At 38.5% G+C, this 18772-nt stretch overlaps 1 protein-coding gene across 7 annotated transcripts in view; it reads right to left on the minus strand.

Annotated features, from left to right (window-relative positions):
- Positions 1-305: 305 nt before the first annotated feature.
- Positions 306-18772, minus strand: part of KMT2E (lysine methyltransferase 2E (inactive)) — a 56835-nt gene continuing 38368 nt past the window's right edge. For 5 of the 7 annotated variants that reach the window (XM_062491625.1, XM_062491621.1, XM_062491622.1 and 2 more), the window contains 14 exons: positions 18080-18341; positions 16138-16236; positions 15206-15370; positions 13918-14226; positions 11770-12024; positions 11448-11592; positions 10513-10766; positions 10302-10358; positions 8822-9385; positions 5616-5908; positions 3847-3935; positions 3632-3745; positions 3387-3478; positions 306-2581 (listed from right to left, as the gene is read on the minus strand). In XM_062491625.1, the coding sequence (XP_062347609.1) occupies positions 1067-2581; positions 3387-3478; positions 3632-3745; positions 3847-3935; positions 5616-5908; positions 8822-9385; positions 10302-10358; positions 10513-10766; positions 11448-11592; positions 11770-12024; positions 13918-14226; positions 15206-15370; positions 16138-16236; positions 18080-18341 (4213 nt within the window). In that variant the 3' untranslated portion in view covers positions 306-1066. The remainder of the gene's footprint in view (positions 2582-3386; positions 3479-3631; positions 3746-3846; positions 3936-5615; positions 5909-8821; positions 9386-10301; positions 10359-10512; positions 10767-11447; positions 11593-11769; positions 12025-13917; positions 14227-15205; positions 15371-16137; positions 16237-18079; positions 18342-18772) is intronic. The other 2 variants (XM_062491626.1, XM_062491627.1) reach the window with 2 other exon arrangements.

An 18772-nucleotide genomic window follows, 5' to 3' on the forward strand; every position in this document is an offset into this window, starting at 1 on the left:
GCTGCAGCAGCCACTGCTTCCCTGCTCTGTAACCAAGGTCACAATTCGTCAGTGCCCCAATCACCCTTCTCAGTAAACTGAGCCAGGATGCTGCTGTGCTTGGGGAGGGTGATTATTCCTCAACCTCTAAAGGGAGGAGGGGAAGGAATCCCCCACCTCCAGCCTGTTGCACATCTGTCTGTGCTACAGCAGTGAAGCCACAGCTGGAAACTGCAGCAAAGTCAAGAGCCCTGCAGGGAGCAGGGGAGATCAGAGACTTAAGGCCACTTTCCTGCTGATAATAGCACCCTTTCAGGACAAGTAGGTAAAACTGACATAATTGTGATTTATTAACATGAATTAAAATGCCCAACCAGTGCTGCAATGTGACAGTATATTAAAAAAAATTAAAGATCATATACTGTACTACTTTCACAAAGATCACACTTTTTTTTTTTTGCAAAAGACTTATTATATACAATACTATATCAAATGAAAGAAGCTTTAAGCAACTTTACAAGCAAAAGAAATACAGTATTTACAGCACTCGTCTGAGACATTAGAAACAGTCTATACATTAAATTACATTTTCTGCAAATAACTGATGAAACAAAAAGCCATGTCCACACCAAAACTATAAAAATCTGTATTGCATTGTTTCCTATCTCTATGCACACAAAAAACTGTTGACAGAAAATGAAAAAAAAATTGTTAGTGCCATCACTTAGCCTGTGTACTTATTTAATTACATATGTATAAAAGTAATATAGAAAACTTTCACTAAATGAATTTAACTGCAACAATAAAATTTTAAACATTATGCAGCATCAAACCTACTGCCAGAAAAAACAGCTGGAATGTCCACTTACAAAATAAAAAGAAATACCTAATACTGGCTTAACAGCACGTTTTCAGGAATTTTAAAAAGCAAAAAATGGAAAGGATACAATGGAAGAGCACTGGTGTTTGCTTTTATACAAAGTATCATGTACAAGCTTTAAAAAGTACCTTGAACAGGTACATATTAAATATACACAGTTTATATTACAGAACATTTTAAAAATGCTTATAACTAAAGGGATCTGTTTTAATGCCACCCGGACCCATGGTAATTGTTCTGAAAGGTGGGTGGCACCTGTGCTCTGTGGATGGGGATCTGTCCTGGCACGGGCGAGGCCTGCTGCTGCCCTTGCACTCCGTGGGGAAGGGGCACGGAGCCAGGGTGAGGGCAGAAGCCGGAAGCAGTAGGTGTTGCAATACTGTTTGGTCCTTGAGGTTGGATGTGAGGCCCCTGACCAGGGAGTGGGCAGTGAGGTCCTGTGCCAGCAGGCTGATGTTGAGGTCCAGGTCCTAACGTCGTGTGATGCGGGGCTTGCGAGGAATAGGAGGAGACGCTTGTGTGAGTGTTGGAAGGGAAGTGGGGGGGTCCTTGATGAGATGGGTGGTGTAACCCCTGTGCTGATGGGGGGTGGTGCCCCGAGCCCATCACGCCGGAGGGAGGGGGCGGCGGGGGAGGCGGTGCCGAGTTTACAACGTGCTGGTGTTGTGCTTGCAAACCTTGGTGTCCCGTGGAAGGATGGGGAGGTTGGTGGTGGGGGAGAGGACCCGGTGGTGGAGGCGGTGGTGGCAAATGGTGACCAGCAGCTTGAGAATGAATGTGTGATCCAGGAGCCACTGCCATGGCGTGAACTGGACCGACAACATGTGCTACAGAGTGCTGCTGATGAGTACTTTGCTGCTGGACAAGGTGGGGGCCTGGAGCAGGTGGTGGTGGAGGAGGAGGAGGAGCAGCAGATGCCGATGCCTGGTGATGAATACTGGGGTTCTGAGAGGGCAAAAAATGCCCTGCAGCTACGTGGTGTCCTGGCACCGTTTGCTGACCCGCAGTGCCAGGAAGTGCTTGATTTGGTCCAGATGAAAACACAGTCTGTTGGGGTATGCTGCCCTTCAGCTGGCTGTAGCTCTGAAAGTTTCCAGAGGGCTGCTGGCTTTGATAGTAAGTAGAAGAAGGGGGTGGAGGGGGTGGGGGAGGTGGCGCGTTGCTGTTCAAATTTTGTTGGTTGAATTGGCTGTAGGAAGCTGAAGATTGTCCTGATGTTGTCTGAGTGAAGAGCGGGCCGCTCGCCTGCGCCTGATTACTGGGCTGGAGGGTCGGTGCTGCGGGGTAGAAGTTCCTGTGTGTTTCCCTCTGGGGCGTTCCAACTTGAGGTGACTGTGGATGATGAGGTCTGTATGGAGATCCCAGCTGCTGTGAGTGAGGCTTTGGTGAAAGGTAACCGTGCTGCACAGGCGCATGAGGGGTAGAGGACTTGGGGGGATTTTCTACGTGAGGCGAAGGGGGGCAATGCAGCTTCAAAGGTGCAGAAGGCAACTTCTGTGAATGTGAAAGTTGCTCAGCAGAGCTGCGCAGATGCGACTGAGATGGATGATTTTTTGAAAGTGCTTGGACGTTGTTTGTCAGCTGTTTCTGTTGCAGCTCAGACTTTGGATGATTCGCACATTCAGTCTCAGCTGCATTAGCTGCAGCTTCCCAGTGCGAATCTGGTTTTGTGGGTGTTTTCCCAAGTGGCTGTGCTGAAACTACAGGACTCGGTGAAGAGGGCTGGAATGAAAAGAAAGGCAGTCAGTGCTCAATGTTCAAAATATTCAACCGTGCACGCGGTAAATAAAAAAGAACATCTCGGAACATTCTCCTCCCAGGTTATGAAAAAAAGTGCTGAGGCACTGGATATATATTTGGTGTGAGAAAAACATCAGTAACAGAGTTAAGCTTAGGAAGGCACTATTTTTAGCAAGTATATGTCAATAATTCTTCCACGTCAAAGACCACTGAAATATTTTAAAGTTGTAACAGAATTATGATCCATTAGGTCAATCCATTCCTTGTTCAAACTCTTAGATTTCTGAATCTGAAAGAAGTACTTCCAGAAAAAATACAGAAATAAAACAATTATTAACATTTTAAAGCTGGGATACTGCAAGCGAACAAACGAAATACAACAACCTGAATTAATTTAATATGGCAACTACTCAACATCCTTTTCCATATTTTCAGAGCCCTGACTGCCAAACAGTGCCAAACCCTGGCAGAGCAAGAGCAACCTCCTGTTAAATCAGATCACTGCTGTGGTTCTGAGTGACAGTTCTTCAGCATCTCTTCTTTGTCTACAGAGTGTAAGATCACCCATAAACATGTACAGCTACTGAAAGCATAGCATATAAACCCACTCTTTAGTGTATATGGACAAATATTCTTGCAAATGTCTACCTATGTTAAATTACTGCACAGACAGATGAACACGTGTGTATGTCACCAAAGCAGTGAATCCTACAATTAATATTTTTTAAGGTACATCAGAAATGGATGGAGCTGTTCCTATGCATATTGTGCAAACACCTTGCATTACCTTGCTTGCTTTTGATGGACTCTTGCAAGTCCTTTGTGAAGTATCTGGGGACGGACATTCAGAAGTTGGCTCTGGATTTTCAGAATCAGGTTCTACAGAAATAAAGCAGAGATATCAAAGTGCGAAAGTCAAATCTTTTGCAGAGATCACTAAGCACTTTATATTTGACTTTAAAAGAGCTATTAAAGTTGTTGTTAAGACTACTGAATATGTCAAGTGCCATACAAGGTCATCTGCTTACTGACCTTCTGTAATCTCAGTGAAAGAAGGGACCTTAAGCTGCAACTGGGAAATGAGATTTGAATGAGATGGAGACTGAACATGAGACGGTGAGCATGGCCTACAAGGTGATTCTCCCCCTACAGATGAAGCAGACCCAAACACATTATTAGAATTATTACAGATTACCATGTGGGAATTGGTTAGATTTATCTATCTTCAAAACAATAAAACAACTCACCACTGTCCTTGTCTTTCCTATGATCACTGAGAAGTAAAGCTCTCTGATAACTTCGTTCTCTCACTTGCTCCACAGAGGTTGATGCAGTCCTGCAAGAGAAGTCCATTTTAAATTCAAGGGTATGTGCTCCAATGGACCAAATTTAGGACAATGTATATGCAAATACTGAGTCAGAGAAAGTTTACAGCACTGGCTGCATGTAACAACCAAATAAATGGTTGTGCATAAGGAATATAATTACTGAAGTGGTTTGTATCTATTCTCTCCCACTTTAAATACACTGATTTCCTGCAACCTTGTTACATTAAAAACCTGTCATTTCTTCTTACTAATGAAGTATCTGTAGATCTGTGGGGCTCTTTTTGTCTAAACAACTGAAAAGTAAAAAAATAAAAGGTCACAGTTACTAGTTCATAGTCTCAATTTGCAGAAAACTGTCTTCTTCCAGAACTGGAAACAGTCATCTTGTTTGTTTGTTTGTTAAGAATGTGCTCTTTAATAGCAGATGCACAGTTGTAAATTGTGTACCACCACAAATCTCTGTTTAAGCTTCTACACTTGCATTGCCAGACAGTGGGTATGCAGTGGCAGTCACATCTCTCTTATAACCCATTACATCTTTCAATCACAACATGACCAGGAGCATCGTAAGTGACCAGCGGCTCCACAAAACTATTTTCCTTTCTGGCAAGGACACATGGCATCACTTCACAACACTGCTGCACTGGAGTAAGTTTTGGTGCTGCTCTGCAAGGTTACTGCAAAATCTGAGTAGGAAATTCTTCCCTGTTCAGCCTGTTTCCACAATTTAGTGTGGCAGCTTCTGCACAGTGGACTGCATTTATGCTCTCCCTTCAACTGGCTTTACAAAACCTTCTCAGTAATAGTTGGAGCATCTGAGTGGAACAGTGTTCAACTCCTAAGCCCATTGATTCATCCCCACCAGTTAAACCTTCACTACAGCATGAAGAACATCTGCAGGATTTGTTTTGCACTAATAACGTTTTGGAGACAGTGTCACCACAGCTGACCATCTATTTTAAAGCTACCAGAAACTCAAGAGTGCCTTCAGTCTGTGAAAAAAACAAGAGCAAAAGTTGTGCTGTATTTCCTCCCCATCCAAACTCCACCCCTCCTCAGGATCTGGGACTGTTTGGAGTACCTGGCATTGCACACACTGCCCATGTGGTCTGCAAACAAGGGAACTACTGAGCAACTGCTGAGTGTCACCACACGCTCCCACCTGAGCAGGAGCTGCTGCTGCATTCAGCCCTGCACAGGGCAATTGAACAACAGCAAACATCCCACACACGTTCCAGCCACAAGACTGAAAAAACCTACCCCCTCAGGTCTTCCAGAAGCCTTTGCTAATCACTATAGATTATTCTCCTGTTGCACCTTATGCCCTACAGTACTTTTAGAAAGGTTTTGGGATTTAACATGAAAAATTCTCCTCAGCTCACAGACAAGGCAGCAGAAATATAAGGATGCTCAGACCAGTACCTGTTTTGTCATTAGAAGATAAAAAAGCAGAATTAAAATAATTAATAAATATCTTATGGGTAATTCTTCATGTATTCAAATCATTATGAGATCTCTGCTGTATTTCTGAGGAAAAAGATAAGACAACTCTTTACCAAGCTGGAAGAAGGTCTTCCAGTCAGTAATCTGCAACAGCAGCCTTAATAAAAAATTGATTTCAAATACCAAAGATTTAGATTTACATAAATAATTCTTCTGAACTTTAGTCCTGTAGTTTTGTGGCTTACCACTGAACTTCAGGTTCATTCTTCTCACTGGAGGAAGATTCCTTAACTGCACAGTTGTTGCCAGTGTCTTCTGGAGCTGCATTATAAACAGTAGTTGGCAGTGGTACAGGCAGGCTTGCATTGTTATCAGCTTGCTCCCCGGCTTCTCCACTGTTGTTATACCCATCACTAGCACCATTATTACTACTTGTATTTCCAGCATGAGGAGATACAGTAACCAGGGGGAAATTGTCTGTCTTTGAGCCACTTTTTCGAGCTTCACGTTGCCTCTTACGGTATTCTAACAAGGACACCTACAGGAAAAAAAAACCCACAAACAGAACATTAGAAAAGAAGTTTTACCCATTTTCTTTCTCATATTTTCTATTAAATGCACTGTATTTCAGTACCATATAACTGGTTCTTAAAAAAAAAAAAAAAAAAAAGTGGAGATTAACTGAAGATACTTCATCACATCTGCAATGGAATTTACAGAGTACTGAGCTACTACCAATTGTAAAGGTGATATTAAAAAAATGCTTCTGCCAAGAGAAGTATGTGTCCTGCCTCAGGGAAGAAGCAGATGACAGGTCAGCAAAAGGTCCTCTGCTAAAGTCATTCTGTTGGTTGTAGTTTCAAGGGACTCTACAGCTTCTCCTGGAACTGCAGAATTTTATTATACTGATCTAGTAAAGCTAATTTCAAGAGATGTCACATCCTGCTCTCAACTGACCCCCTTGCATCAGAACCCACTACCCTTCTGCTTCATCTACCAAAGGATTCACTGGGCTCTTCATGCCTCTTTTTAACATATAAAATTTGCAACTTTTCCTGGTTTATTTTGAATTTGTCTTTACTGCACTTTAAGAGAGACCCATTAAGAACATATTTTTAAGCTAACTCTTATTACCAAAAATAATGACACATGGTATATATAAATGAATATAAAATCACTACACCAAAGTTCCATAAAAGAGAAACCCATTTTGGTGGTTAGTAAATTGCCTCCAGTGGGAAAAATGTGTTCAAATGTTTTCACCATTAATCTTCAGGATTTGAAGTAGAAAGCTGAAATACTGACCTTCAAGACCTACTTTATTCAGTAACTGCACTAGTTTGGTAAAAATTACATTTAATGTCTATAAACTGTCTTCTAGTTACCAATGTCCTGCTCTGAACCATACAGCATCCAAACCAATTAAGTGCAATAATGAAAAAAAAAAATAAAAAAAAAAATCGATGTTTCACTGACTTAATCCTCAATAAAATTGGACATCCATTTCTACATAGACAAAAACCAAAGCAGCTGCTGCTCTGTTTGCAGTCCTAAGGGGTTTTGTTTGTTTGCTTTCAAAGAGATCTATTTGAGACCCATCCACACGTGAGAGTAAAAACAGTGAAAAATATCTGATTCTGTATAAAAAGGTTCATTAAAAAATTATGCAAAAAGAGTTTTCATAAATCAGTTAAGAACTGATCTTGCTTTCAAACAATTTTGTATTCATTTCCACATCATGTGGCAGGGACTCCCTAAAGAACACTGCTTCAAAGAAAGCCTAAATGTTAAGAAACCCACGTAGCAAGGCCACAATGTACACGGCTCTATTGATAAAGGACTTGTGCAACAGTAAAAGGAAATAGGAGAAAACGTCCACAGAAATGTAGAAAGATGCAAAAACATCCTGCAACTACCTAAAGATATTGCTGTCTTACATGACCATAGGGAAAAGGCTTTTTTCTTTTTTTTTTTTTGAGTCTCCCACAAAATTCCTAAATTCTCACCTTTCACCTTAGGAGGGACCCAGCTCACCACCTCTTTTTTTATACTAAGGTTTCAGATTTTTGTGTCCTCAGAAATCCTAAACTCCCTTCTTTCAGGGGTAGAGATGCAATCTTCCCTGGTTGTTTCTTCAAACTGAGACTTTCAGACAGGAATCCTGGGATTTAGGGGGGTGTCAGGGACAGACACCTTTTTTTTTATTGGAGGATTAGTGTAGCATAAGCTCTCAGCAGTAAGGACCTGGAACAATCCTTGCCAGCAAGAGAAGTAGGGAGGGTTACTGTAGTACTAAGTACTGACAGGATTTGTGGAGACTAATTTAGCCTTCAGAAAAAGAAGAATGTCAAGTTACAGGCATTTCAGCTTATGTTTTCATTTTGGGTTTGCCAAACACAGGAGGGCTGCAGTAACACACACAAGATCTATGAAATTCTCGGGGCTGTGACCAGGTAAGAGATCAGAGCTCATACACTATTGCTCCATTTATGTCTCAGCTTGAATCAAGTAAGCAAAAATCCAGTTCTGATGGATAACTACTGAAGGAAGACTCCTCAGTGCTCTCCAGCAGGAGGCCCCAGAGAAACAGGCATGTACAAGGGGTTGCAGTGTGACCTAAAAACCCCAAATCCCATTGTGCAGGCAGAAAACCCCACCCTCCTCATCACTACTTCAGTAAAGAAAATAAAATCACAACTTTCAAACAAGAACGATTACTAGAGTCTGTGATGAGAGAGAACAGGCAGGCTGGTACACTGGAGACCACTGCCTTTTATCTCTGTTATTCTTTCTGCAGAGGAAGTCAACTTGACAGTACAATGCAGTCTAAGAATTATGCAAAGGAACTTCCTATTCCTGGTATGAGTTACCCATGACTACAACACTTGTTTCATGAGAGTAGCAAATTTAGACTGTACTTATTTTTCAAACAATATTAAAAAAAAAAAAAAACAACAAAAAAAACAACAAACCAAAAACCAAATTAAGCCAAGAAAAAATATTTCTGGGAACTTCTATGCAGTTCTAACTTTAAAGTCTGAGTAGCATAAATCTGTTGTTGCAATTTCTTGCAGTAATTCATAACAGATGCTCACAGTATATGGTCTGATCTATATGATGCTAGCATATATTCTGTATAACAGAATACTGTAACACCAGGTGGTATAAGCAACCATTTTCATTTTGCTGAAAAGCAATTATTTATTGGGCAACTCATTTAAGACTCATATGAAATAGAATTTTTATCTTTTGCGTAGAAAAAATAAATTTACTAATAGTTTTATGCAGCTTTGCTCTTTGCCCTTCATTATTTCTCCTGAATGTCTAATACACTGTAGGTACGTAAATATGAGCCATCAGTTGGTTTTTTATTACATTGGAGTTCTTTCTGTTATAGAAATATCATTAGCAGACAATGGAAGACAGACCAAATGATTCTTAAATTTATAACCTTTTTCTTTTGTGGAGGGTTCTGGGGTGTGCAATTTCCATCCATCAAACTGTCGCTATTGACAGTCCTTCCAAAGCCAGGTGCAATTCCATCTTCTGAAGTACAAAAAACAGATGCTTCCATGAACATGCCTCTTGCATCGTCTTGAATCAGGCACTTTGACTCGCTTATTCTGAATCCACCTCCTACCTCCAACTGATGTGAAGGGGTCAAGTCCCTCAAATTAGAATTCATTGAGAAATTTACACCTGTCCTATCAGGACTTTTGACCCAGGAAGAATAAATTGTGCCCCGTCCACAATGAGCAGTTTCTAACTGGCTGTTTGAATCAGTCCTATCATGTGTGGGGGCTTCCAGGTTTTTATGCAGTGCACTTTGCTCCATTACTTCGAGTCCCAGCTGGAGGTCTGACACAGATTCCATTTCTCCAGTGCACTGCCGTGTGACATCAGTCCTATTCCTTGGACTGGAATATCCAATAGTCTTTATTTCTTGCAGGCCCATTTCTGTCAGGTTGGAATTTCTGAAAGAATTCAGTGCTAGAATCGATGCTCTGTCATAACCCTGCATGAAGAAAAAACATATAACTATTTTTTCACCCTCCATCAAACCGTCAAATATTTGACATTCAGATGTGCCTTGAAATGGGATATTACAGGCGTCTAGCACCATGAATTTTTCCATTTTTAAGAAACAATTCTACAGCCAGACACTTAGTACTACTATTCCCAAGTATTAGGTTAAAGCATTTTAGTAAGATGTACATTAACCAAAGTAAAAATAAACATGAAGTTCCAGGTTTTATTTATGACTGGCAGAGGAAGATCTTCAAAAGGAGCAACTCCCAGGCCAGGAAGCTAGAAAGCACTTGCTTCAACATAAAAGCAATCCTCCTCAGTGTCAAAACACCTATTTCAAAGAGGGAGAAGGAAGGAAAGGTTTCTTCAAGACACTTCCAAATTTTAGGATGAAGCCCCACAGCAGGTCACACGCATCCTGCAGGCTGGGAGTACCCAGGCATATTCCAACAGCACTTGCTCTTCAATTAATCCACCAACTATGCTGCTTTACTAACCTTCTGCTCTGCTCTCTCACTTTGAGCATAATTGGGATTAACAAAAACAATTAAGAAATGCTGGTAACAAGGAGAAACGTTAAACTGAATTTAATTACAGTATGGAAAGCAAACTGCTCTTTTTCTGTTCCTGTCTACAAACTGCAGTAGTTACTCCTTTCCATTACAGGAGCTGATCCTGATCCAAATCAGGATTTTTAAGTGATACAGAAAGAGATTAGTTTAAAATAGAGAATATAATAGGTAAAGTGAAAATATAAAGCAATAAGCAAGTAAAACCTAAGGGGGAGTTACCCTTTAAATTCTCAGAAACTTGCAATGGTTAGTGAAAAGCATTCACTAAGAACAGAGCAGCCATACAGGTCACATTGAGACACTCTTCACAGGTTTTCCCAATCTCCTTACCTCTTGACTGTAAGCTCGCCTTTTTATTTCTGGGGAACTGTCAGGTGAGGAAATATTCTAAATAAACAAGAAGAAATTGCAAGTCAATTTCTATTTTAGCCCAGAGAAATACACCCCCTCTCCCATTCTGTAGAAGGAGTACAAATACTCATTTACACTGTGATGTCTGAATACTTTCTCTGAATTCTCCAAAATTCATTATAAATCTCACCTCAAAGTGCATGGTGTTTCCATGTATACATGGAGTTACAGGAGTAACTGGTGAATATATGGGTTTGTAACCATTTCGACAAGCTTCATCTTCTGTCTTTACCCTCGGAGGAGTAGCAAACAACGATGGTTCAGATGCAGTGATGTCAGCATGGGTTGGTGTGGCATAGGGAGAAGGAGTAGGTGTGGAGGTTTCTGAGAAAGCAGACTCCAACAGCTGATACAGTCTTCGTTTTTTTAGTGGTGTCGTTAGATCTGGATGTTAAAATTAGGAAAATTAGTTACAAGATTTCCAGATATAAAAAAATTACCGTTGTTTAGGTACTTTGTGGAATGAAATTGTGAACTCCGAATTAAATAATTCTAAGATTTAAAAAAGTCTCTGAAGGGCAGGCTTCCTGAGAGATAAACCTTTTAATAGCCTACAGATACACCAGTTATTAAATTCTGTGTGCTAGGATGCTGAGAAGAACTGTGTATGTCTCCAGAAAAGGTATAGTCAACTGCTATGCATTTTTAAGACTGTTCAGCTAAAAGGTGGTTTTAGTGCACTCTGATTTTCTATTATGCCTGCAAAATTACACAGCTTTTCCCCATGTGTAGCACACTGGCATACCAAGTTCTGAAGGGATTCTAAATACATAGAAAGCATAGAAAATTAAATTTATAACCTGACCGCTTAATAGTAATACCAAAATCATTAGTCTTTTATTGACTGTAAATGCTAGGAAATATAATGTTTTCTTATCTAATACACATTAGAGGGGGAAAAACTCCCAACCACTATACAACTAAGCATTTCTTTCAAAGAAAGTATCAGGAAAACATGCAAATATCCCCAGAATTTTCATCAACTCCTTGATAAAAAAACACAGTGCTCCACAGTCAGATACTTCAACATAGCTCTTATCTAGTGTATTTACAAAAGCTTCACACCTGTTAAGGAACAGCTGTCATTCAGTAATAAAGAACTTTTATGTTCACCATTGATGGCCGGACTTCTAGATCTCTCTTGTGATGGTGAATTAAATCTATCAGTTGTTGTTGAATTTTCTTCCTCCAAAGCCTGCTTCAACCAACGCTGTAATACAACAAGAAGTTCCAATTAGTGACTTAAAACTTTAATGACAAACATTTCAAAATGTGTAACATGGCTGGTTTGCCAAACAGCCTTTTTTCTGCCTGAATTTATGCTAGAAAATGAAGACTTCTTTTTAATTAATTTGGGATAGAACACCGTAATGAAGGGAAGCATTACCTTCTTACAAGAGCCAGTAATGTTTTCCACAGGTTCTTTTTTCCTCCTCTTCTCTGAAAGGAATGGAGAAGTAAAACGGATATAGTGCTTTGGAGTTGAGTACACGTGTGGACTGTAGGTGAGACCAGGTAAAGAATTGAGCTGAGTAGCCAGAACTTCAGGGTCGGTGGTTATGCGAAGAGGCCTTTCTGGGACAGTGTCTGCAGGCTTCCCTGCTTTATCACTCTTCTCACTTAACCATTCACTAACCAAGTGCTAAATAAAAGAGAAAAAAAAATAGTGTTTTGTGAGCGTGTTTACCAGTGGCTTTTAAAAAGTATTTAGTTCAATTATTCATCTACTCAACTATTACACAAACCAGAAACAGTTTGTTTCCAGGCTCCAAGTTTAAGAATATTGGGCAAGAATGAGGTCAGTTTTAGAGAAATAATGGGGTCAGCAGAAGAAATCAGTAAAGATTTGCTTGCACACCAGTTTGGGGCAGGGGTGTTTAGTTTCTTGGGTATTTTTTTTGGTTGTAAACTACTTAGTTCTATTGCATTTAATCCTCACTGAACATTACAATAAAAGTACCCAAATCAACTGTATTTAGGATGTCAACTTACTAAAAGAATTCTAAACCAAAATTCAAATTGTGCCTGAGCACCCAGGCTGAGGAGAAATAGTGTAAAATGAATAGAGCAAAGTTAAAGAAAGCCCTCGTGAGATTTCCATACTGTGCCTCAATCACCATGTCAGGCAGCTGCCCTGAACAATCTTCAACTGCAATAGTAAATGTGGTATAATTTTAATACAAATATCCCCTGGTCTAAAAAGGCTATTTTTCCCTATCTACTTTAGTGTTTTTAAAAAATATGCCAGTATATTTTAGTTTCTATTAACAGATAAACCAACCTTTTTTTTTTACAGTGATTCAAAATAAAGGACATGCAACATTAAATACAATGAATACAATATTAAGGCTTTAACACAAATCATAACACATTTCGTCTTTTAAAAACCTATTTTTATTTAATTAATTTTTAAAACAAGATCTTCTCTGCACTTGGAGTACACTGGGTGCAATGCAGAGACATTTCACAGATACCTGAAACCTGAATTTCACTGCACCTTTTTTGCTGTTTCATAATATTAAGGAGGTCTTCCTTCTTTTCTGCTATGCAACAGGCAAGAAAGGAAGAAAAGTTCTAGTGCTCCCTGTCACAAGAATATAACAGTGGTGCAAACAACCAGTGTTACAGGATGACTCAGGTACCTTTTGGAAAAAAAAAAATCCAAATAATGTTTGATGGTTTAAGATAAAAAACCCAAACAAACAAAAACAAAAACAAAAAAAAAAAAAAAAAAAAACACCAAAAAACCCAAACAAACAAACAAACAAAAAAAAAACTAACAAAAAACCCTCTTGAAATTGCTGTTTTTCTTTTGACAACAAGTTTTGACCTATGACTTCCTCCCCCTTAATTTCCACTGATTAAAATTTTCAGGACTTCTTGTAAATCACACTACAAATACTTTTTAATGCATTCTGTGAATTTTAAAGCAGAAAGCTGTACTGCTTCTGTTACACTTGCAGATTTCAGATTTCTGAGTGTCTTTTCATATTATGCCATTTTGTACAAGTTTTTTGCAACGCAGTCCAGTGGAAAGAAATTTAAAAAGCAAGCACTGAGGAGTAAAGAATCTTCCCTCCAGACATGCACATACACATCTGGGGTGTTCAGATCCATTCACTTCAGAACATCTGAGAAGTACCAGAAGTTACTGATTTCCTTGGAGATACTGTTTGCTATGTGAAGCATACAATGAGCAAAGGAAAGAAAGGCAACTTTTATTTCCTTGGGTTTTTCTTTAAATTCAGCTTTTGGTTATGTGTATTATTTCAATCCATTCAGAAAGCCCAATTAGAAAACATTTTGTGCCAAAATAGCTCTGAAGATGTATTTTCAAAGTGTCTTAAATCCAAACTAACTTCCACCAAAGGATGTTATACATATTTTAATCTACTACCAGTGAATGACGATTTTTCAACAAATGAGTAAACGTTTTTTAAAAATCATACATGCAGTTGCATATTGATGAAAGAGCCTGTAACTTCTTGAAAACTGTGTTAAAGTCCATCTTTTCTCTATCCCTCAAGAGACTTACCTTCTTTGTTTTTGGATACTTAGTAGGGCATTTACTAAGTGCTGGAGCTTCTGTTTCAGTAACCATTTCTGTAACAACAGTTTCTGTTTCAGGCTCAGCTACCAGTGCTGCATTCTCAGTTTCGTTATGCTGTGAAGTTATTTCCACATCAGGAGAGGAGGGCTGAATATCTGAACACATGCTGACAGTCCTGTGTCGCCTGCGCTGCTGTCCAATGTGAGTTCTACTCCGGGAGAAGCTCTTTCTCTGTTTTGCTCTATTAACTTTTGCTGGGGTGGGCTTGGTGGCAGTTTCTTCTTTTGCCGGTTCCTGGGACAAGACAGAAGTCTAGCAAACATATCTCATATGCATTTAGAGCTTTCTTAGGAATGAAAAAAAAGGTCAGCTCCCTCTTCTTTTACAGGTCCTAAAAGTCTCATTCTCATTTTTGTTGTCAGAACTACAATTTCTCTCCCCTCTTTGAAGGTAAATGACAGGATCTCCCTGTCATTTCCTACCAAGAACATGCAGTGTCATCAGCAGTACTGACACACATCACCAATCAGATGATGACAGATGTGCCTAAGAACTGACATTCCTTCATCCATACGATAGAAATCAACTGCTTAGATCATGATATCTTTTAGTCCAATATTCTTGCTGCAATTCATAGTTTACTAGGTGTTTAGCTGTGTCACAAAAGGTACTTAAGGCTGACACACATAGCTCAGGGAAACAACCTGGACTGAGAATCATTATATGAGTATTTGCAAACTGAGAAGCATCCACTAACAACAGAGTTAAAAACTGTTTATAAAACATTAAGTATCATCTGCAAGAACTCAGAAAAAGAATAGATTTTACTAACTCATTTCCTTTAAAATAACAGAAATATTATAATACTGTGTACTCCTGAAAAACCCACTGAAGAAACAAATTGTTCTCCACTGGTTACAGAGGGTGCCTAAGGACAGCCACCTCCTGTGCCTAAAGTCAACACTGATAAATACTTCCACCCTGAACTTCAAAGACAGACTGAATTACACAGCTGGTGTGTGTGTGTGTCTGCATGTTTGCATAAATTCATATAACTAAAATTCTTCATTGAAGAATTCTATATGTATCTTACCTGGAGAAAGTTCAGGAGCTAATAAAATATAATGTCAACGAAACAAATAGATTTCAATCACATATATTTGAGTCGAGATGAAAAAAAAAAATTCATACATCTTAATACGCACCTCACCATCCAAATTGACAAAATATGCATTGTTAAAAGCTGCTTTAAAATAAAGCCCCAGATAACTACCTGAATAAATTCAGCATCATTGAGAATCTGTGGTTCCTTGCATTCTGATTTAACCTCAGTTTTTGCTGTGCTGATTCTTTCCAAAGCCTGTTCTCTTCTTTTTTCTCTTTTTTCTAGTCTGGCAAAAGCTTGCAGGATAGCTTCCATTTTCCGTTCTTCTCTCGTCTGATGGATGTAACAATCATGATCAGTTTTAGTCATAATCTTTCATACATGTAAATATGTAACCACTCACTCTCCTATTTTTAAGTACTTTAAAACATGTTCAGTGTATGTCTGACATGAAGATTAAGCTCAGCTGAAGCTCAGATTAAAGGGATGTTACAATTAATGTTACATTAATTAATGTTACAATCACTGCAAATCCTAGACTTCTGAAGAAAGGCTTGCATCCATACCAGCCTGACAAACAAGAGAATGCTACTTTAGATTTAGGAACTTGCTTAATTTCTCAAATACTTAACAAAAAAAAGCACTTTTTAAGATGATACTTTTACTAACACTGTTCTACCAGAATCTGAAAATTAGGATTTCTGAGACTTTTTATTCAAGTGGGGAATTAAAATAAAATAGGGGAAAATTTTGATTCCCAATGCTATCTATAAAAATGGCCATTACAAATAGCAAGCAATAATAATAGAGCAAATAATTAGACCTAAAACAGGCATTGCTGAGATCATCTAAAGACACTAAAAAAATTACATACAATTGAAAATAAAAGCAGATTTTTGTCAGAATGCAGTGATGAACCCAGATGAACTGTTCTCAAATAGCAAGCCTTGCATTTTAAGGGTAAGTTCATGTAAGGATCCGAGTTTGCACATGTGCAGATTGTACAAGCCCACAAAAAGGCAGCAATTAGCATGGGAAGAGCAGGTGTCACACTAAGCCTTAATGATGCCTTTTAGGCAGCTACTTGCTTCCCAACTTACCATCTTCCTTTTCCTTTCTGCAATCTGCTCCTCTGATTCCATTTCTACTTCATTGCTAATGGGAGTTTTTTCTTCTATATCATCAATAAAATCTGGCTCCTAGAAGATGGAAATGACTGTTTCATAGAAGTTCTACTCCTCTTGCAAACTAAAGTCAGCCAAAAGCTATACAGAACTAAGAATCCTCAGATCTCTATATCCAAAGTAACCAAACCAACAAATCAGGATGGAAGTGCTCCATCCCTACTCCCTCATCCCACCAAGCAAAAAGAAGTACCACAATTAAACCTTCGAACCAAAGGAAACTTTTGGATGTTAACAATGGCCACTGCTCTAATCATTTTATAATCAGTTAAATAGTTTGGAGCTTTATGTTATAAACCCACAAAAAATAGTATTAGTTTTAGCAAAACAGAATGAATGCCAAAGTTGATGTTACTATTTATGCAGTTGTTTTTCTCAGCTCAGCAGTGTATTCAACTGAAGTCACAATTTCCATTTAAACTCTCTATATCATATATCACTATATCATCTAATGACAATGCCATACCATATGGAAACACAGAAGTTACCTAACCAATGTTTTCAGTTTTGAAAGAAAAAACAAGCATGAAAGCGTAACTTCAAAAATAATTAAGTGTTCAATAGTCCTATATGCAATTTCAATTCTACATAAAGGACTAGAAAAAGATTTAAAGTTTGTCTTAAAATCTGTATCTAAACATAGAAACCAGGCAATCTGTAGCTTTTTCCCTGGGGTGATACCTATGATGCTACTGTAAAGAAAGTGAAAATGCAAATGTACTTTTAACAGCTTTATTCTTCCCACAATTCCTACTCTTTAGTTGTGAAAAACAACACAAGTTTACCTGTGACTGTTCTATATAAGCACTGTATAGTACATTAAAAGATCAGGAGAAGATTCCATATATTTTCAAGAACTGATAGCTGGTATGACACAAAACACTTACCAAAAGTAATTTGAGAAAGTTTAAATGCTACCTCTCTGGAAACCATAATTTGCAACTCACATGCACACTTTCTGGACTTCCAGGCATTTTTAAGCTATTTAGCTACTAACACACCAGAAGAATTTATAATCTTAGGAAACCTGGGTGTCAGTATGCTCATTTTTACCTAATTTCCTTCAGTCCTAAAATGATGTTAAAAGAACTAGGAATTGCTCCCTCCCAGAATAACTCACTTTACTCTGCCGCCAAATCGTCAGCAAAAACCATCTTATAAATAAAGCATCCCTACCACCCTCAAAATGAAGAAATATAGACAGTTACTAAGGTAACCATTCAACGTAATTAGATTGTTATCTTTAATAGCTGCTCTGCAAAATTAGTAATTTATGTTATGGACACCTCCCAATAGTTCTTTCAAACTGTCATATTAAAAAAAAAAAAAGACTAATTTAAAATTTACTGTCACAGTACATTACCAGGTAGCTTTACCATACTACCTGTATGTTTAGTTTCAAGAAAACTTTTCCTTCTCCCAACTGAATTGAATACAGAGCTGCAGAGCTCCATTAAAAATGGAGCTGCAGTCAACCCTCAGCATTCTGGGCTAGAGTTCTGTTTCAAGAGCAGGCCTATGTACTGCTACGTTAAAAATACTTCTGAGTAACACCAGCAAACTAAACAAAACTAAACACCTCAGGATGGACTGGGAGCTCCTGAAACCATGACACGAGGCCTTCACATCAGAGTCAAAGACATTCAGAGGAAAAAAGTCCAACATATCTTTAATTACAACCAAGTATTAAGGAAAACTGAAAATAATATATAAAATTGTAAACAGCTTATCCATCATTCCTTCTTTCCAGGAATCTCCACATTGCTTTTCAGTGATTTGTACTTTAAAGTTCCTTTAGTATAAAAGGAGAGTACCTGCATTTAAAAGCTTTTATTTCTGAGAATCTTTGTGTCAGTACCTGATTATTGGAAATGGACAGCCGGAGGGGAGAGAGCTTCCTCTGTTTATTATCTGCAATTTTCATTTTGGTGGCTGCTCCTTCACAATCTAAGGTGATATTCTGATTTTGAGTCTCCTTTTCTCTTGAAACATCTTTCTCTTTCTTTCCCTTTTTCCTTCTAGTTTCATATCCAGTATTGATGTTTTCCGTAGGCTCAGAACGTCTCAGAACTGGACACTCAGGATTTTCTTTGAGGCAAGCACAATCCACTTTGTATTTACTGCAAGTAATTAAATGTAAGAAGGCACATTTGATTAGTTTGTACAGCAATGAGACCCTTCAGTACCTAATCACTGGTATTTCACATTAAACATCTGCTATAATGCAAACCCACCACGTTAAATGCAGGTGACTCAAGTTTTCTCCACAACATACAACACTACTGCAATTCAAAAACCTTATCTAGTGGTTAATTGAAATTTTGACTTCTTTAGCTTAGTCACACAGAATTCTTTTAAATTCAAGGTTAGTATTCTGTTTGAAAGGCAAAAGACATTTAAAACCTGAATATAATCCTAGGTGGAAATACAACCAACCAAAACAGACACATGGAAGTCATGAGTTCATTTTATATGCAAAGATGGCAGACACAACTTACAGCACAAGCACACCAAACTCAGAGTCACTTTGCACGATTTTAAACTCCACTTG

This window comes from Cinclus cinclus, chromosome 4 (genome assembly GCF_963662255.1).
Source record: "Cinclus cinclus chromosome 4, bCinCin1.1, whole genome shotgun sequence".
NCBI classification, from domain to species: Eukaryota; Metazoa; Chordata; class Aves; order Passeriformes; family Cinclidae; genus Cinclus; species Cinclus cinclus.